Below are 15,680 nucleotides of genomic sequence, written 5' to 3'. Positions count from 1 at the left end.
AAAAAATTCAATATGACTGAAGAAGAGTAAGTTGGATGGTTAAAATATCCTCAGGCTGCAACTATTACAGATCTGGTTACAGTGATAATTAGAACAATAAACAAAGAGAAACCATAAGGTTGAAGGTTTGTTTTGTTTTGTCCTGTTTTTCAGAAAAGAACAATTTCTGAGGAATTAGGTCTTAAATAAATTGCAACTGTTTGGCTATTTTTAGGAAAGTGGGATGCATCTGTGTTAGGTGAGATGTACAAAGGCTGTCACTGTGAGATCATTCAGCACTGGATTATTTTGCATTTGTTGGTCTTCAGAAAAAAAGAATTGTCCTAGGAACAAAAGATATTTTAATCCCAGATACTGTATTTTTATAGTGCTGTTGATGGTGCATCAGACTCCCACTCTTATCTATTCTTTGATCCCTTATTACAGTTATGTTTTCTCTGGTTCTACTTTCTGTGTTTTTAAACTGACAGGTTTTTGATGGAAGGTAGTGGAAAAAGCTTTCTGAGAAGTGTAGCAAGCACCTGAAGAGCTTTATATCAGAGGCCTTTTATGAGTTAGTATGTTTAAAGTAATCTGCGTTTCCAACTCACAATAAAACTATTTGTTTCCTATTAGTAATTTAATTTTTGTTTTCCCTTTTTAAAGGGGATCAGCCATAGCAAGAATCATTGGCAAAAATGTCCAAAAGTCCAACAGATTTGATCCTACTGTCAACATGTGGGTATTTGAAGAGATCATAAATGGAATAAAACTCTCAGAAATAATCAACCAGGAACATGAAAATGTTAAATATCTGCCTGGCTACAAGATACCCAAAAATGTGGTAAGTTGAAAAAAAAAAAATCAATCACTGACATTTCTGGGTTTTATGAGGGAGGAAACACCTAGCAAAACTAAAACTGGGTAATTCACTATTTTGTCCTGGTTTGCCACCTCAGTCCACCGTTGACACAGAACTGACTTCTGTGGCTTCTGCTTGTCTCTGTGTCACACACAACTTCAAACACCCAACTGTCAGGTGCTGTTAACACACCATCCTCCTCTCTGGCAGAAACCAGCACAACTCTAGACATGGCAGGCAGAGATTTGTCTATACAGAAGTGAGACATTTCAAACCCACAGCATCTTCTGGGAGAAAAAAGGAAAGCTACTGCTCTCCCTTCTTCTAAGAAAGAAATCGGTAGCTAACAGCTGTGGCTTACAAGATGAATAATGAGCTATCAGCTCTTGGCTGATGTGATTAATAATACCTTAAATGCCACCCAAAATATAGGGCATTTCATTTTCTTGAACGTTTAAAATACCAAGTTATGCATTTCAAATTATTCAGCTTAGATAATTAACTGGTACCGAAGCAGGTGAGGGGGTTTGGCTGTTCAAGATCTTTGGAAATGCCACTTTTTAATGAATTAAAGAAAGTAGTGCCAGGTTCCTGCAACAGTTGTGGTTGTAAAAGGAAGTTAGGGTGCTGCACGTGGTGGGTCTCGGTGCTTGGAGAGTGGTTATGTTTAGTTCTCCATTTAGTGCTGCGACTGCGTATTTGCACGCCCGTGGTTTGAACTTGGCACACAGTGTTCCTGGGTTGCAGTTGACTTGTCCTTGTTATTTTTACAACTCTTGAGCAGATCAACAGGCTTGTCATCATGGCTCCAGATCAGCCTCGTCCTGTCTATAGCAAAGTCTGAGGCTTTACCACTAGAAATCAGCTGGTTGCAGTGAAGCCTGGAGGGACCCTCACACCTTTATCTCTGACTGAGAAAAAAAAAAAAAAACAACTGATTTGTTCCTTGCGTTGCTCTGCAACATTTTAGAGAGAGAGGAGCACTATCTGTGGAGTGCTGCCAGCTGCTTCCCCACTCCTGCACTGCTGTTTTCCTGGAGAAGCAGCCTTGCTGGCAGCAGTTCTGGTTCTCCTGCTGTGAATCCTGCCTGCTCTGAGGTGGTATGCTCCAAGGTGCTGTGCTCCAAGGCTGCATCCAAAGCAGTGTTTGCTCTGATTGTAAACAGCTTGTGATAGCAGGCTCAAAGTCACCTGCCATTGCCTCTGTAACCTGGCTTGAGTTGTTCTGACTTAGGCTAGCATTTGGAGGAAGATACAGCCTGCTAGTTATTCAGCACATTGGGTAACTCTTGGTCAAGTTGCTATAGATATAAAGCAAACAACACATCCCACCCCAAATATGATAATAATCTCTGCCTTTTGATACAGTTTGTTCCTGAGTAGCTCTCAGCTGGTAACCAATGGAAACTAAAGGTTGCCAGAAGAGGCTCTGTCTCACCACCCTGCTTTGTTCCTGTGCTCCCTGGTGCTACCACTCATTCCACCAGAACTATATGGGGTTGCTCAGTGTCTTCAGGAACCACCTGAAGAACCTGAACCAGCAAGGGGGCTTCCCAGGACAGTGAATGTTTAGAAAGTATCTAAATATTTGTGGATAATCCCCAGATAATCCACAAAGGGCTGAGATAGGAGGCAACTTAAAAGCAAAATTATTAAAAAATCCAACCCTAAAATAGTTAGGCTGCTTTGAAGATTTCAGAAGAGAGCTGCAGTTGTTCACATGAAGAGCTGGCCATTTAGAATTAAGAACATCTGCCACATGTCTTCAATGCCTTGGGCAAGTTGGTGTCTTGCAAGGTGTGAGGATTCCTACCTGGGCCTCATTTTGCTTGTCACTCTTGTTCCAGGTGGCTGTACCGGACGTTGTGGAAGCAGCAAATGGGGCAGACATTTTAATATTTGTTTTGCCACATCAATTTATTGGAAGAGTCTGTGAGCAGATTGCAGGCCAGATAAAACCTGGGACATTTGGGATTTCACTGATCAAGGTAAGTTGTCATCTCCACAAGTCTCAATCTGTACAGAGTAAATAGCTTCAACGTAAGGGTAGGAGCTTCAGTCCTCAGCTTCGTGTGCTGTATAAACACAAGTGTTTCTTTCTGCAAGAGTTAAAACTTGCCCAGCCACTGCTAGCCCTGCTGCTGCTCATGTGGCCACAGAGAAGAAAGGATGGGGCAGCCCAGCTGGGCTAAGGGTGACCAGCTTTGCCAGCCATCTTTAGCCTGGATCAGTTTCCATTTGGTCTAGCACAGAGCTGAAAATGGGCAGAGAGAGGCCTATATAAGCTCGTGCTGCTGCCAGGAAAAATAGTCATCAGGCTACAGCCTCAATTAACTCTTAGCTGGAAAGAGCCCTGGGTCAAAGTGCCTCTTCAAAGTACATGCTGAAGCTGTTCTTGGCAGCATTAAAACTGCACAATAACACTAATGCTTTTGTAGAACTGAAGCAATTTCAGGGTGTCCTGAAGTGAGGAATCTGTTTTTAAAGTTAGAGGTGCCAGATTATCATAATCTTAAAAAGAATTAACATTTTAAGAGAATCTCAAACTAAAAGCCAAAGGCAAAGCATAGGAATAGAGTCTACCGCTGCTGCTTCTCATTGCATTACAGGAAATACCCAATTTAAAATTCTAATTAAAAAAAAGCATAATTCAGGTTTTCAGACTGCAATACCACCTCTTCCCCCACTTTTTTTTTTCCCCCTCTATAGAAGTTATCTCACAAGAAGCAGTATAGAGAGGAGAGGAGAGTGGGAGAGGAAGGAAATTCCTGCAAATTTCTTTCTTTAGCTTAAAAAAACGCCAAGACACTTCAGTATACTCCTTAACACCAACTAAGTACTCTGATTATTAGGTCTTGCAAAAAAAGCCACTGCTTTCAGGCTTAATTTAAAGGCCTGCTTCTGTGCTACAAGAATTTAATACAAAGGAAAGATACAGCATCAAAGAGAGCCTGAGGACAGCAGCCCTGGATGCGAGGCCTCTTGCAGGGTTACATCAACTGTTGCTGCCTTCTCCCTGAACTTGCCTTGAATTCGCAGTTATCAAAGTACAAACCCAGAGCCTTTGTATCAATGGCTAATAGTAGTGAGTATAAGGCCCAAGTCCTTCCAACTAAAACCAGAGAGCTGCAGGCAACAGGACACCTTCTGCCTCAGCAATGCTCTGCTGCTGTTGTTTTCCTCATAACCTAGCTGTGGCTATCATCTTTTGTTCAGGGGATCGATGAGGGTCCTGACGGCCTGAAGCTCATATCTGACCTCATCCGAGAGCACCTGAAAATAGACATCAGTGTTCTTATGGGGGCCAACATAGCCAAAGAAGTGGCTGACGAGCAGTTCTGTGAAACCACCATTGGTAACTATGGCGAAGAGCGAACTGGAGCCGCTGGCTGGTGTTTAACTTGGCCGGTGGCTGGGCAGCAGGAGAACGTCTGGAGGCAGCAGGGGGATGAGACGTGGTGGGTGCAGTGCCCACTGAGCTCATTCAGGGAGGCAGTGTGATTTACAGGGAGGTTGGTGCTGGCAGGATCCAAACTGACAGCACATTTCAGTGCTGAGAGCTAATTTAATCCTTTAAAAAATTACAGCTTAATCCTGTTTCTGTAGGAGTTGGCAAGAGTCATCTTTTGTGTCTGTACAGCTCAACACTGAGTCCCTCAGCAGTTGATGCACTATGCAGGCTAGCTAGCTGGAGGAGTGTAATCAGAAGCTCATATGTGCTCACACTCCCCGAGGGGTATTTCTCCATCATCAAATTTCTTTATTTGAAAAAAAAAGAGCCAAAAAATCAAAACAACCCCTCCCCAGTAACATTATGTTCCTCCCTTGCATTCAGACTCCTTGCCAAGACATAGCCTCAGATCCTCCCAGAACTGGGTCTGACCTGATCTGTAAAGCTCATCCAGTAGTTTTTACAACCCATAGATTTTTAAGGTCAGTTGAAAGGAAAGTTACATCCGTCTATAGCTAGGGAAGGAAAAAAAAAAAAAACAAAAAAATTGCTGTTATGAGACCGTTCCTTTGCCTTGGAAATGTTACAGTAATAGTGACAACTGTCCCAGCTGGGTGTTTGATGCTGGCAGAGCAAGTAGACACAATAGGACTGGACATGATTAGGAAAGTTGAGCAATATTCATGTTCTTGAGGGGTATTTAACTTGCGCTGGCCCAGTGTGAAGCCATGCTGTGATGCTGACTATGCAAAGAGCTTTGGCCCTCATGGAAAGCCACATAGCCCAGAAACAACCACCTCAAAGAGACAAGGTATCCCCCAACATTAATTATTGTTAAGAACAAGAAGCAAACCCAAAAAGTTCATTGTGAGATGGGGCAGAAACTCCATAGCTATCAGAGTGCAGTGCCTCAGGCTAGTAAAACTCACTGCTGAGTTCTCCCTGAAGGAAACCAAGCTGCATTATATAAAAAAATTAAGTGAAACTCCATTCAAAAGTCTTTGCCCAGCTGGCCAGGGACTCTCTGGAAAAGGCAAGCCTCAGTCCTTTTTCTGCTGAAGGCTCTGTAGTCTTCCTCTCAGTACGCAGGGCGAGCACAGTGATGACATGATACATGACCACCACAGAATTGGTAAACAAAAATGTTCCAGCATTTTTTCAATTGTCATCATCTGTCAGTCTCCCTGTAACTGGGCATTAACTGGTCCTTAACCATTTATGCCCCATAATAATACTTAGTAATTACACTGGTTTACGTTTTCAAAGCAGAAATTGTACTGCATTGTGCTGTACAAAGCAATTTATAAGTATTACCTTTTGCAGGGTTTGTGGTTATAAAACATTTCTCAGGCAGAAGGCTGCCTTAGGGACTATCTACTTTTAAGCTCTTTAAAGTGTTATTTAAAGTTATTATTAAAGTGATGCCTGGTCAATGTCCTGGGACTTGCATACATTTAACACTGGCTTCCAGCAGCAGGAACTGCTGTCACACAAATCTCTTGTTTAGCAGCATCCAGTTACTGGGACCACAAAAACTAGAGTGGTCCCTGGGACCTTTTTTCAGGTTTCAGTTAATTGTGTGTAATCTCAAGCATTGCAAAAATGCTCCAGCTTTCATCCTTCCTTCCCACAGGGTGCAAAAACAAAAGCCAAGGAGAAATCTTTAAAGAATTACTGCAGACCCCGAATTTCAGGATTACTGTGGTGCTTGACTCTGATACAGTGGAGATTTGTGGAGCCTTAAAAGTGAGTGACTTCAAACCAAAATGTTTTTATTAGGTCTGAATTCTACCCTCACCTGAGTCTTCTGTAAGCCACAGGGTCTAATATGAGTCCTGCCACCGTGTGATTGAGTGAGCACAGGCAACATGCGTCGTTCACGTGCCACTTTTCCAACCTGCAAAAAAGGGAAAATTTACATAAAAGTATAACTGCTGGCAAAGCATCTCAAAATATAGTTGTATTTTTACCTTTATTTTACCAGCATCTCTGCTTCTGAGGCTAGAATTTAGTCCAGCCTATCTTCTTGCCTGCACATTGTAAGAAAATGGAACAAAGACTTTTACTACGTATAGTAGCTCCCACTAAGAACTTGTTTCCATGGCTCAAGTAGTAACCTGCTAGAAGGTTTGCATCAGAAGCAATGCTCTGTTTTGGCTGTGCATTGTCTGTGCAGCATTCAGTATTGCCCACATTGAGATCCCAGCCTGAATCAGAAATTATACCAAAACCACCAGGTTTCCAAGGAGGAGGCGCTTGAGTTAGATTTGGAGTTTCCTTTTAAACATGGTGAAAGTGACTCTAGCCTGTGGCCCTTTGTATTTGTTCATACATTCAATCATGTGTACTGCAATAATTCACCTTTCCTTGGAGGAGGGGGGATTACTGGCTAGGAAAGAATTGGTCCTGCTTAACCTTACATAGGAAAAGAAAAATTTCTTTATATGTAAAACCAAATACCCCCATATTTTGCTTTCGGACACAGACTGGAAACTGGGGGCATGCACAGAAGGGGGAGAGGTAGTTTCTGTTTTGTGGGAAAGCTTTGCTCTTCTTGAAATCATTGCTTTGGCAATACCTTTGTCAAAAAAAATAAAATAATTCTACACCGGGGCGTGGGCATGTCTAGAGCAAACAGTTCAACAGCAGTACGAGGGGACATATTACTCATATACAGTGAACTACATTTACTTGGGGACTTATTTAGGAAGTGGGAAGGGAGGTGTGCAGGACAACGGTGAGGAGTTGTGAAGATGTTTAGGACCCCAAGAGATAGATATGTTTAGAGCTGTAGAAAAGGGCAAAATTCTAGTGATCATTTTTGCAGGTGAAATCAAAATTTGATCTACTGCACCATCTGTATGTAGAACCCATGTCTGTTAAATTAGAGACCCACAGAGAACACCTACCCTGTGTGGGATATTTTAAATAGCTAAACCAGAAAGGTCAGTGAGTCCCCACGTAGAACCTGCAGAAAACCAAACCTTGAGTTGCACACACACGTGATCGCAGCGTTACTGTATTGTGCAACCTGCGCCCATTTTTGCCCATGGGAACAACAGTGGGTGCTTTATAAAAATCTTGTAGAAGTTCATCTACTTCTGTTCAACACTACCTAGCTGTCAACCTTCTTCATAAGATAACCCCATAGTCATTGGAAATGGAACCTCCTGCTGGTGTGATTTCCTTAAAGCTCAGAGCACGCTGATGAGCCACTCTTGGTGCCTGAGCGCTTCCTTTCCTCCTCTGAATCTCCCCCTGAACTGTTCCAGAACATCGTAGCAGTGGGAGCTGGGTTCTGTGACGGGCTGGATTTCGGTGACAACACCAAGGCAGCCGTTATACGTTTGGGCCTTATGGAAATGGTGGCCTTTGCCAAGATATTCTGCAAGGGGCCGGTGTCCATAGGCACCTTCCTGGAAAGCTGCGGCGTCGCTGACCTGATCACCACCTGCTACGGGGGACGCAACAGGAGAGTGGCAGAAGCCTTCGCTCGCACAGGAAAAGTAAGGAGGACTTTGAAATGTTTTACACCAGCTCATGAAGAAATCCTTCTGTGTTCTAGAAAGGCAGCATTAGCTGTTTGCCTTCTTGGTGACTGCTGGTATCGCAGCAGTATCCCCTCTGATCCAAGTAATCACTCTCCTCTCTTCTAGTCCATCGAGGAACTGGAAAATGAGATGCTGAATGGACAAAAGCTGCAAGGTCCTCAGACCTCAGCTGAAGTCTACAAGATTCTGAAACAAAAAAACATGCTTGATAAGTAAGTGCTTTTATTTTTAAAAAGCTGAATCAACAAGAGACGATGAGTGATCCATAATCTCCTTAATGGTACTCATGTCCAGTTACCTTGGTCGTTTCCGTAACAACTGCTTTCTACATCTTGGGCCACCGTAAGCTGAACTCTCATTGCCATGGTCAGCAGGATGGCATGAAGGCTAAACAGCATTAGAAAAGACAAGCCACAAACAGATAGGAAACCAAAAATATAATAATAATGCAAAGGAGCTACCCAGGCATCCCCATCCCCCTAAAAAAGACTGAAGGCTATACCCAGAGTCAGCTTGCAAACACCTCTATGGGCCACAGGGTTTCTTCTTCCCAGTGTATCACCATTACAGCTTGCAGCAATGCTGCTCTCAGCACAGACGTTAGCTAGCTCATCTCACTATAGAACCTGGGAGCATACTCCTAATAAAAAAATATTACACACGCTCTATAGGTAATAGGTGCTGATATCAATGCTTTAGTGCCACAGATAATGCTGAGAGGGCAGGGCAGGGCAGGGCAGGGCAGGGAAGGGTTCCTAATTGTTTGGGATTATGTAAGATTATTTATAATTTGAGACCTTTAAACAACAGAAAAGCTAAACTTCTCCCCGTCCCATTCTCTCTCACACATTAGCAGTACTGAGAGGTCAAACACTGCTAAATAAATACTTTTCACAAAAAAAATCTATTAGAATTATAACAGAGACAGAAGACTGGAGTGGCATTATCTTTCAAAAATAAGAGAGAAAAGGAAAGCTAATTTTGACATGACGTGAACTTTTAATCAAAACTTGATCTAATAATTAATTGCACTTAGTTACACACAGCTCCAAGTCATTCTAGTGGATTCAATTTTTACCACATAATGACTAAGAGCTTGCAAAAGTGAAAGAGCCCTTTAAGCCTGGAAAATTATTAGACATTTTCATTCTTTTTAGTCTTTTTGTTATCCGTAATGCATGCAAATTAGATATGCATTTGCACACAAAGGAAAAAGAGGATATGCAATTCAACATTTGTTTTAAAAAAACCAACAAGCTACTGGATAGCAATTTTGTCTCAGACTAGCTCTTCTCTGCTGTCAACCCCAAGAACTGTCCCAAGCTCCTCTGACTTGCCCTTTATAGTCTTCCAGTAAAGGCACCTCTAATTTAAAATTATATTGTACAGACTGGGAGAAGTCTTCCACTTTCCATCTAATGTAAGAAAGAAAAAAAAAAGATAAATATTTTTCCCATTTTAAATGTAATGGAAATGTTTATATAAATTTTTAAAATTATTTTCATTGCTACACACTTCTTTTAGGTTTCCATTATTTACAACCATCTACAAGATCTGCTACGAGAGTCAGTCGATCCAGGAATTCATCACGTGCCTGCAGAACCACCCCGAGCACATGTAGGGATCCCCTATCCTCACCTGGCTGCAGTCTCATCTTCCCAGGACTTCTGTCCACTCCATGGCAAATAAAGAAACAGGTCATGTGACACTTACTCTAAAAGCAACAAAGAATGTATTTCAGTATCCTCATTCTGGGGGTAATAACCTGCCTTTAACTTCAACATTATACCCAAGGAAGAGGAAATGAATGTAAAATTTAACAGTATTTTATTTGAGCTAGTAATGTGGGAATTTCACCAGAATTACTTTCTTGTTGATTGAAAACAGTTCCCTTTATAATTTCCACAAAAAAAGCTCAAGCTAGCTTACATGAACCTCAACGTTTTGCCTGCTAATAAAACTTACAGAACAGCACAAAATGCAGAAAAATCAAAGAACTCAACCAAACCGAAAAAAAAACATAAAGTCTGACAGCAATAAATACAATCCCTTGGGCAAATGTTGAGTTTCCATAATTCCCCTCAAGCACAAATGATTTTTTTATATTTGTTTCCTTGATTTAATTTCCCAGTGTGAGCCTCTTTGGAAAAACAGGTGTTGTTACTGTGCTCGGACACATGTGAATGTCCAGCAGATGTATAAATTAAACAGTTTAAGGGGCAGGGGGAAGGAGAAAGGATAGGGTATGTTTCAAGTTCAGGACACTAGGAATCCTCAGTAGTAGTTTGGCTGTTGTTAAGCTTACTGTATTCTGTTAAAATACAGAAAATAATAAACTGAATAGCTGGCTACATTTATGTAAACATCAAGATTTCTCAGCAAGCCAGTGTCATTAACTCGTAGAAGCTGAGGGGAGAACTGGAGGCTGGCAAGGAGGATGTGCACGACTCGGCTTGTGCAATGCTGTTGTTCTGAGGGTGTAACAAGAAGCAGTGAAAACCCCCTGTGATACTTGACTTCTCATACACCTGTGAAAACGACCGCTACAGACTCACAGAAATAGGTAAAACTGCACCTGAACCTAGCCTGCATTTTAACTCCACTGCTGCCCCCAGTGCAGCTTTCCAGGCTGCAGAGCAACGCCCCGACCCCGCTGCTGCAGCAGCAGCTCATGCTCCAGAGACCTCTCTCTCCATCGAGTTCTGCGTTGCCAACAAAAACTGGTTCCCCTACCGGATATTTTATTTTGCTACCAGTGGCGTTAATTTTAGAAACAAAACTTTTTAAACCTAGTTGTACTTGGGTAACTTTACATACCTGATCTTTTTCAGAGTTCAAGCCTTCTATGAAATGAAGAGTGGCACCTTTTATAAGCTTTAATACCCTTTTGAAAGACTCCTGTTTTAGTAGGCAAGGCAAACAAAAGGACGAGTAACCTACTTTTGCTTTGCTTTACCTGATTTGCCAAAATAGCAGAGGAAAGCAAGTGCTGTTTTTTTAATCTATGTATTCACTGGCATAGTGCTTGGGGGGGAAGCTAATTATAAAATCATCTCCACTCTGCATTTTAGAGGAATGTTATCAGAGTAATATATATAAATGTACTGCAGTTATATCTTGTAAAAGTGCCAATCTCAGAGCTGGCAGAGCCGGCTCGGTACCCAGCCCCGTGCCTGCAGCAGCCCGATCCCTGCTGCACGGCGGCAGTGGTGTCTCACCTCCTCCACAGCCCTGCGCCCCCGCCCCACGGCGCCGGGCTCCGCAGGGCAGCGCCAGCACTCCTGCCCCCAGACAGGAACCCTGCGCCAGACCCTTCACACAGAACAGGGAGCCGGCACCTCCCACCTCAAGTGGAAAAAGACTTGCATACTGCCTAATTCTTACTTGCATACTGCCTAATTCTTACGTGTCAAGTACATGAGTGTGAGACAGGGAATCCAGGAACCTCCCTATGTCACCGGCAGGCCAAACTTCCTGCAAGTCATACATGAGCTAATAACAATGTACACTTTGATTGTCAAATGTTGCATCAAAGAAGAGTTTAATAAAGCGATCAATGTTAAGACTCAATGTAATTTCACTTTTCAAAATTCTCACAAAATAAATGACTGTTTTAATGGTTGTCTTTTACTGCACTTATTCCTGCGGTTAGTAATAGTTGGCCCCCAAAGAAAAGGACAAGAAGAGTCAATTTTCTACAGATTTTTTTATTGATGAACAATTTTTTCTTCTCTTGTATGACATACTTTTCTTACACAGACATTTTTACTCCATAAATAACAAAAATTAGCCCTTATATCTCAATCCAGTCAAAATCTATGTAAAATAATTTGTTCTATATTTACATTCTGTACCAAAATAGGAAACACATTTTCAAGGTCGGCCAGATCTCTCAAAACAGTTATTTCATCTCCAAGGTAAGATTCACATTAAAAAGGCAACATTTCCACATGGGAAGTCTGGAGTGTAGGATCCCATCAGTTAGTGTACAAACAGACCCTAGTCCTGACAGGTGACACAGTCAGCCAGGCAGAAGCTGGTTGTTAAATCTCAAAGGGAAAGACCTTGGCTCAGCTGACTGGAAGTTGCTCCTAGGAAATGTGGGGAAGAAAGGACATTTGCCTCACTTTCTGCTGAAATATATTCCACCAGAAAGATTTGCAGGACAGGAAGATTTTAAACCAACTGTCCCTGTAAGGGATTGTGGATATGTCTCCTTTTAAGCAACATCAGTCTTCCTAATTTACTAGTGCTCAGCAGAAAGAGTGAGCTGCATTGGACTGACAGTCAGTTAATGGGGGGGGGGTCAAGATTCTCTGTCAGTAATTAACCTACATCCCAGGCCGTGACAGTCTCCTAAGACCTCAACTCATTTCAAGAGGAGTGAATAACCTGCTTCTCCGTGTAATTTCACTTGCAGCATACTCCAGCCAAAAGCTATCCTCCTTGCAATTGCTTCAAATACCAGCAAAACGTGTTCCTAAAAGCACAACTTTGCCTGGACTGCTAATGGAAATCCTCCCGATTTGAACTACTCGGGGGAAGAAAGACCACAGGACAAACTCACTTCTGTAAGGAAACACAATGTTTTTTAACAACTAAAATTGTGGACATTATATACTGAAAATATTTGTGCTGCAGGCAAGTTAAGTCGCTTCCTTCTGGGTGGTTTCCAGGGCCCCTGGTGCCCTGTCCACTCTGGGGAAAATACAGAGGCTCCTGGGGGCTGCAGTTCAAGGTTTTCACACGCCAGAGATGCCTACTGGACACAGTATGGCCAGGACACCTAAAGCTCCTGCCTGCAAACCTTGTATTTAAAATCAATATTAGCTTTTACTGGGGAAACTACACTTAAGGCTACTTAGCCGATTGGTTTAAGCTACAATTTTAGCTGTGTTCTACACTCAAAAATGGCTTATGCTTCCTACTGTATTTATTTTGCTCTTAAGAACCTGAGACATGATTTGACTTAATTCATCTTAAGATGTGAAAGTTCACAGCAGGCTAGAAGCTTAACTCGAAGACAAACAGAACTGAGGTAGTCAGTTTTACTCAAATATTCTTTCTGACAGCCACCAATTCATTCTCACTTTAAATTGAACTTGACATATTTCTTGGCAGTTCCAGCACAGCTACAGCTGCTAATGCACTGATAGGGCACACAACATGTTGGATTTTACCTGCTGAAGCACCTTCCCTCCCCAACTTGTCCAGTTCTGCAGTTCACAGCCAGTCGAAGGGCTGCACGTCAAAGAAATTACGACTGAAATCTCAGATTATTAAGGCAGTAATAATTTTACTTCACTGGATTCACTGATGCAGCTACTCAGCAGGTACTGGTGAATCTGGCCACAAGAGCTCCGACAGGCAGACAGATTTTCCCCCGTGGGAACAATGCACTACAGCCTCTCTCTAATTAATGCATACAATTCAGACATAGGTAAGCATTGACTTTTTAAGCCATTTTTCAGTTAATTCTCAGGAAGAGAGAATAAAAGAAAAGCCCTCAAGATAAACAACTGTGCAGGAGATAAAAATATTCACTTAAATATGACAAATTTCACACTTACACAGACAGGAGATTAGCATATCAAATACTGAGCACAATAAATTAACACCAGTAAAAAAGTTTGACAGTTATAAAGTCACCAGAAAGTTCAGACAGTGCAAATATTTCACAGTAAGAAAAAATAACCAATAATTTCAAGTATCAAAAGCATTGTTGTCGAGTGATACCATTTCAACTGTATTATTGCACAACAGACAAAAAATACAGCATCAACCCCCGGGACCCATGATGTACTCGCAAACCTTTGTGTTTTCAAGGAATCAGTTTACACCAACTGTTGATTGTGCATATATTAAAATAATCAGCATTTGCTTATTAATCTGAGCGTTCCTTAATTTGAACTCGTCCACGTTTAAAGCATTTCACTCCCAGTTTGTATTGCTTCTCAGAAACACCTATTTAAGGCTAGCCCAGGCCTTGGAGCAAACTTTACCTGCAGCTAAGAGGGGGAACTATCCCAGTGCAAGGTATTCTCTCAACTGTGATGCTTCAGACAGTTTTAGGATGCAGCTTACTCACCTCACCAGTGTTATAAGAGTTTCTTTAAATAAAAAGCAACCACCCACACCAAATCCAGTAGGCACAAAGATTTTCTTACAATTACAATGGAAGTCCTATTATTAAACAGGCTTAAGTGTAGCTAAATAAATTTTACTCCACACGCCTTGCATTCCCTTACCTCTCATTTTAGAAAGGGATCTGGTTAGTCACTGACAATTCTAACATCACAGCATGTTTAAGAAGCAGAGTAACATCATCTTTCTCCCTATATTTGCATTTTTCAGTGCACTGGGCATGTCTGCTCCCTCAAGTTTAACACTTTTCCAAGAATGAAAACTATCCTAAGAGGACAGACAATGGATTGGACCACCTAAGAGTTTATTCTACTCCAAACAGGATTATTTGTAACACATTATAGAGCCAGGAACATATAAATATCCTTACAAGTGTCCCATCGAGCAGCTGTCCTTAGCTAGACATATTTTGCTCACTTCCTTCCCCTTACATCTTTTGACCATCGAGTGATTAATTTTGGACCGAGGTGTGCCCTCATGCAGTTCAAAATGTCTGATTCTCAACTTGCTACAGATACTCAAATAATCCATAATATTAGCATTTATAGACTCAAGAAAAAGTGAAGGGGGAAAAAAAAAAAAGGTAGATCAGACTTTTCATTCCACATTCAGTAGGTTTTGGTCTAGAGAAGTCAATATGGTCCTGTAAGATTATAGCTGCCATCGCTACCGATTTGCCCCTCAACAAAAAGTGAGAACTGCATTTATGTTCACACTATTTAAAAAAATAATAATGCCATAATTTAAGAAACAAACCAATAAAATTAAAAAATAATTAGAAATCCAACCCCAGTTCTACAGACTGGGTGTCAGTATTGAAATGCATTTGCCTAGCAAATGACTCTGAGAATATTCAAACATTTGATGTATTAAATTTCACAGTAAAACTGGCACCTGGTAAATGAGAATGGGATTTCTAGGCAGTTGTCTTGGTTACCAGTCTGAAATGTCACTCATATGCACATAGAAAGGTTTAAAGTGAATCCCAAGAATTAGCTGCTTTACAGCAAACCAGCATGAATTCTGAGAAGCCTCAAAGCTGCAGAATCCAGTTGTGGAGACAACTGCCAATCACTGGCAATTAAATTAGTTCTTCTCCTGATAAATTGTCAGAATTGACAAACAGAAAAACCTCCCACATCTGCTTAGGTAGGTCTGGGTTATTAGCAGTGATGACAACTGATTTTTACATGGCTTTTGACTAAACCACTGAGGTATATTTCCAGTTTGAGGATGCTTTGCTACCAGCCAGACAGAGGACATAACAATAAAACAACCCTCAGTTCTGTTAATCCTTGTTTTAAATCTTGACCAAGTTGCCAGGTGGTCTAACACAGTTGGCATAGAGGATCTTGTTACATCAAAAAAAAACCCCAAAACCAAGGTTGCAATTCAGCAAAACACTGGCACTTATTAAGATGACAAGGTAAATTTTCCTCCTTTCAAACTCTGGCTGCTTTTGTCAGTACTTCCCTGACTACTGTCTGCATAATCCTTGTTTTAAATCTTGACCAAGTTGCCAGGTGGTCTAACACAGTTGGCATAGAGGATCTTGTTACATCAAAAAAAAACCCCAAAACCAAGGTTGCAATTCAGCAAAACACTGGCACTTATTAAGATGACAAGGTAAATTTTCCTCCTTTCAAACTCTGGCTGCTTTTGTCAGTACTTCCCTGACTACTGTCTGCACCGA

At 41.5% G+C, this 15,680-nt stretch overlaps 1 protein-coding gene across 1 annotated transcript; it reads left to right on the top strand.

The window, feature by feature from the left end:
• The first annotated feature begins 650 nt into the window (after positions 1 to 650).
• On the top strand, positions 651 to 9,464 carry LOC103776655 (glycerol-3-phosphate dehydrogenase [NAD(+)], cytoplasmic-like). The gene is made up of 7 exons (XM_008944172.1): positions 651 to 823; positions 2,689 to 2,829; positions 4,058 to 4,196; positions 5,926 to 6,038; positions 7,565 to 7,798; positions 7,949 to 8,055; positions 9,368 to 9,464. The coding sequence occupies exons 1-7, from the start codon at positions 716 to 718 to the stop codon at positions 9,462 to 9,464; spliced, it is 939 nt and encodes a 312-aa protein (XP_008942420.1). The 5' UTR covers positions 651 to 715.
• The last annotated feature ends 6,216 nt before the right edge of the window (positions 9,465 to 15,680 follow it).

Source organism: Merops nubicus, unplaced genomic scaffold, assembly GCF_000691845.1.
Source record: "Merops nubicus isolate BGI_N331 unplaced genomic scaffold, ASM69184v1 scaffold52227, whole genome shotgun sequence".
Classification (NCBI taxonomy): domain Eukaryota; kingdom Metazoa; phylum Chordata; class Aves; order Coraciiformes; family Meropidae; genus Merops; species Merops nubicus.
Note: the sequence above shows the minus strand (reverse complement) of the source record. Positions and strands in the feature narration are given on the sequence as shown.

Coding starts and splice junctions, on each gene's coding strand:
- LOC103776655 (XM_008944172.1), top strand. CDS start 716: ATGTGGGTATTTGAAGAGATCATAAATGGAATAAAACTCTCAGAAATA. Junction 6,039..7,564: donor AGATTTGTGGAGCCTTAAAA/GTGAGTGACTTC, acceptor GAACTGTTCCAG/AACATCGTAGCAGTGGGAGC. Junction 7,799..7,948: donor CCTTCGCTCGCACAGGAAAA/GTAAGGAGGACT, acceptor CCTCTCTTCTAG/TCCATCGAGGAACTGGAAAA.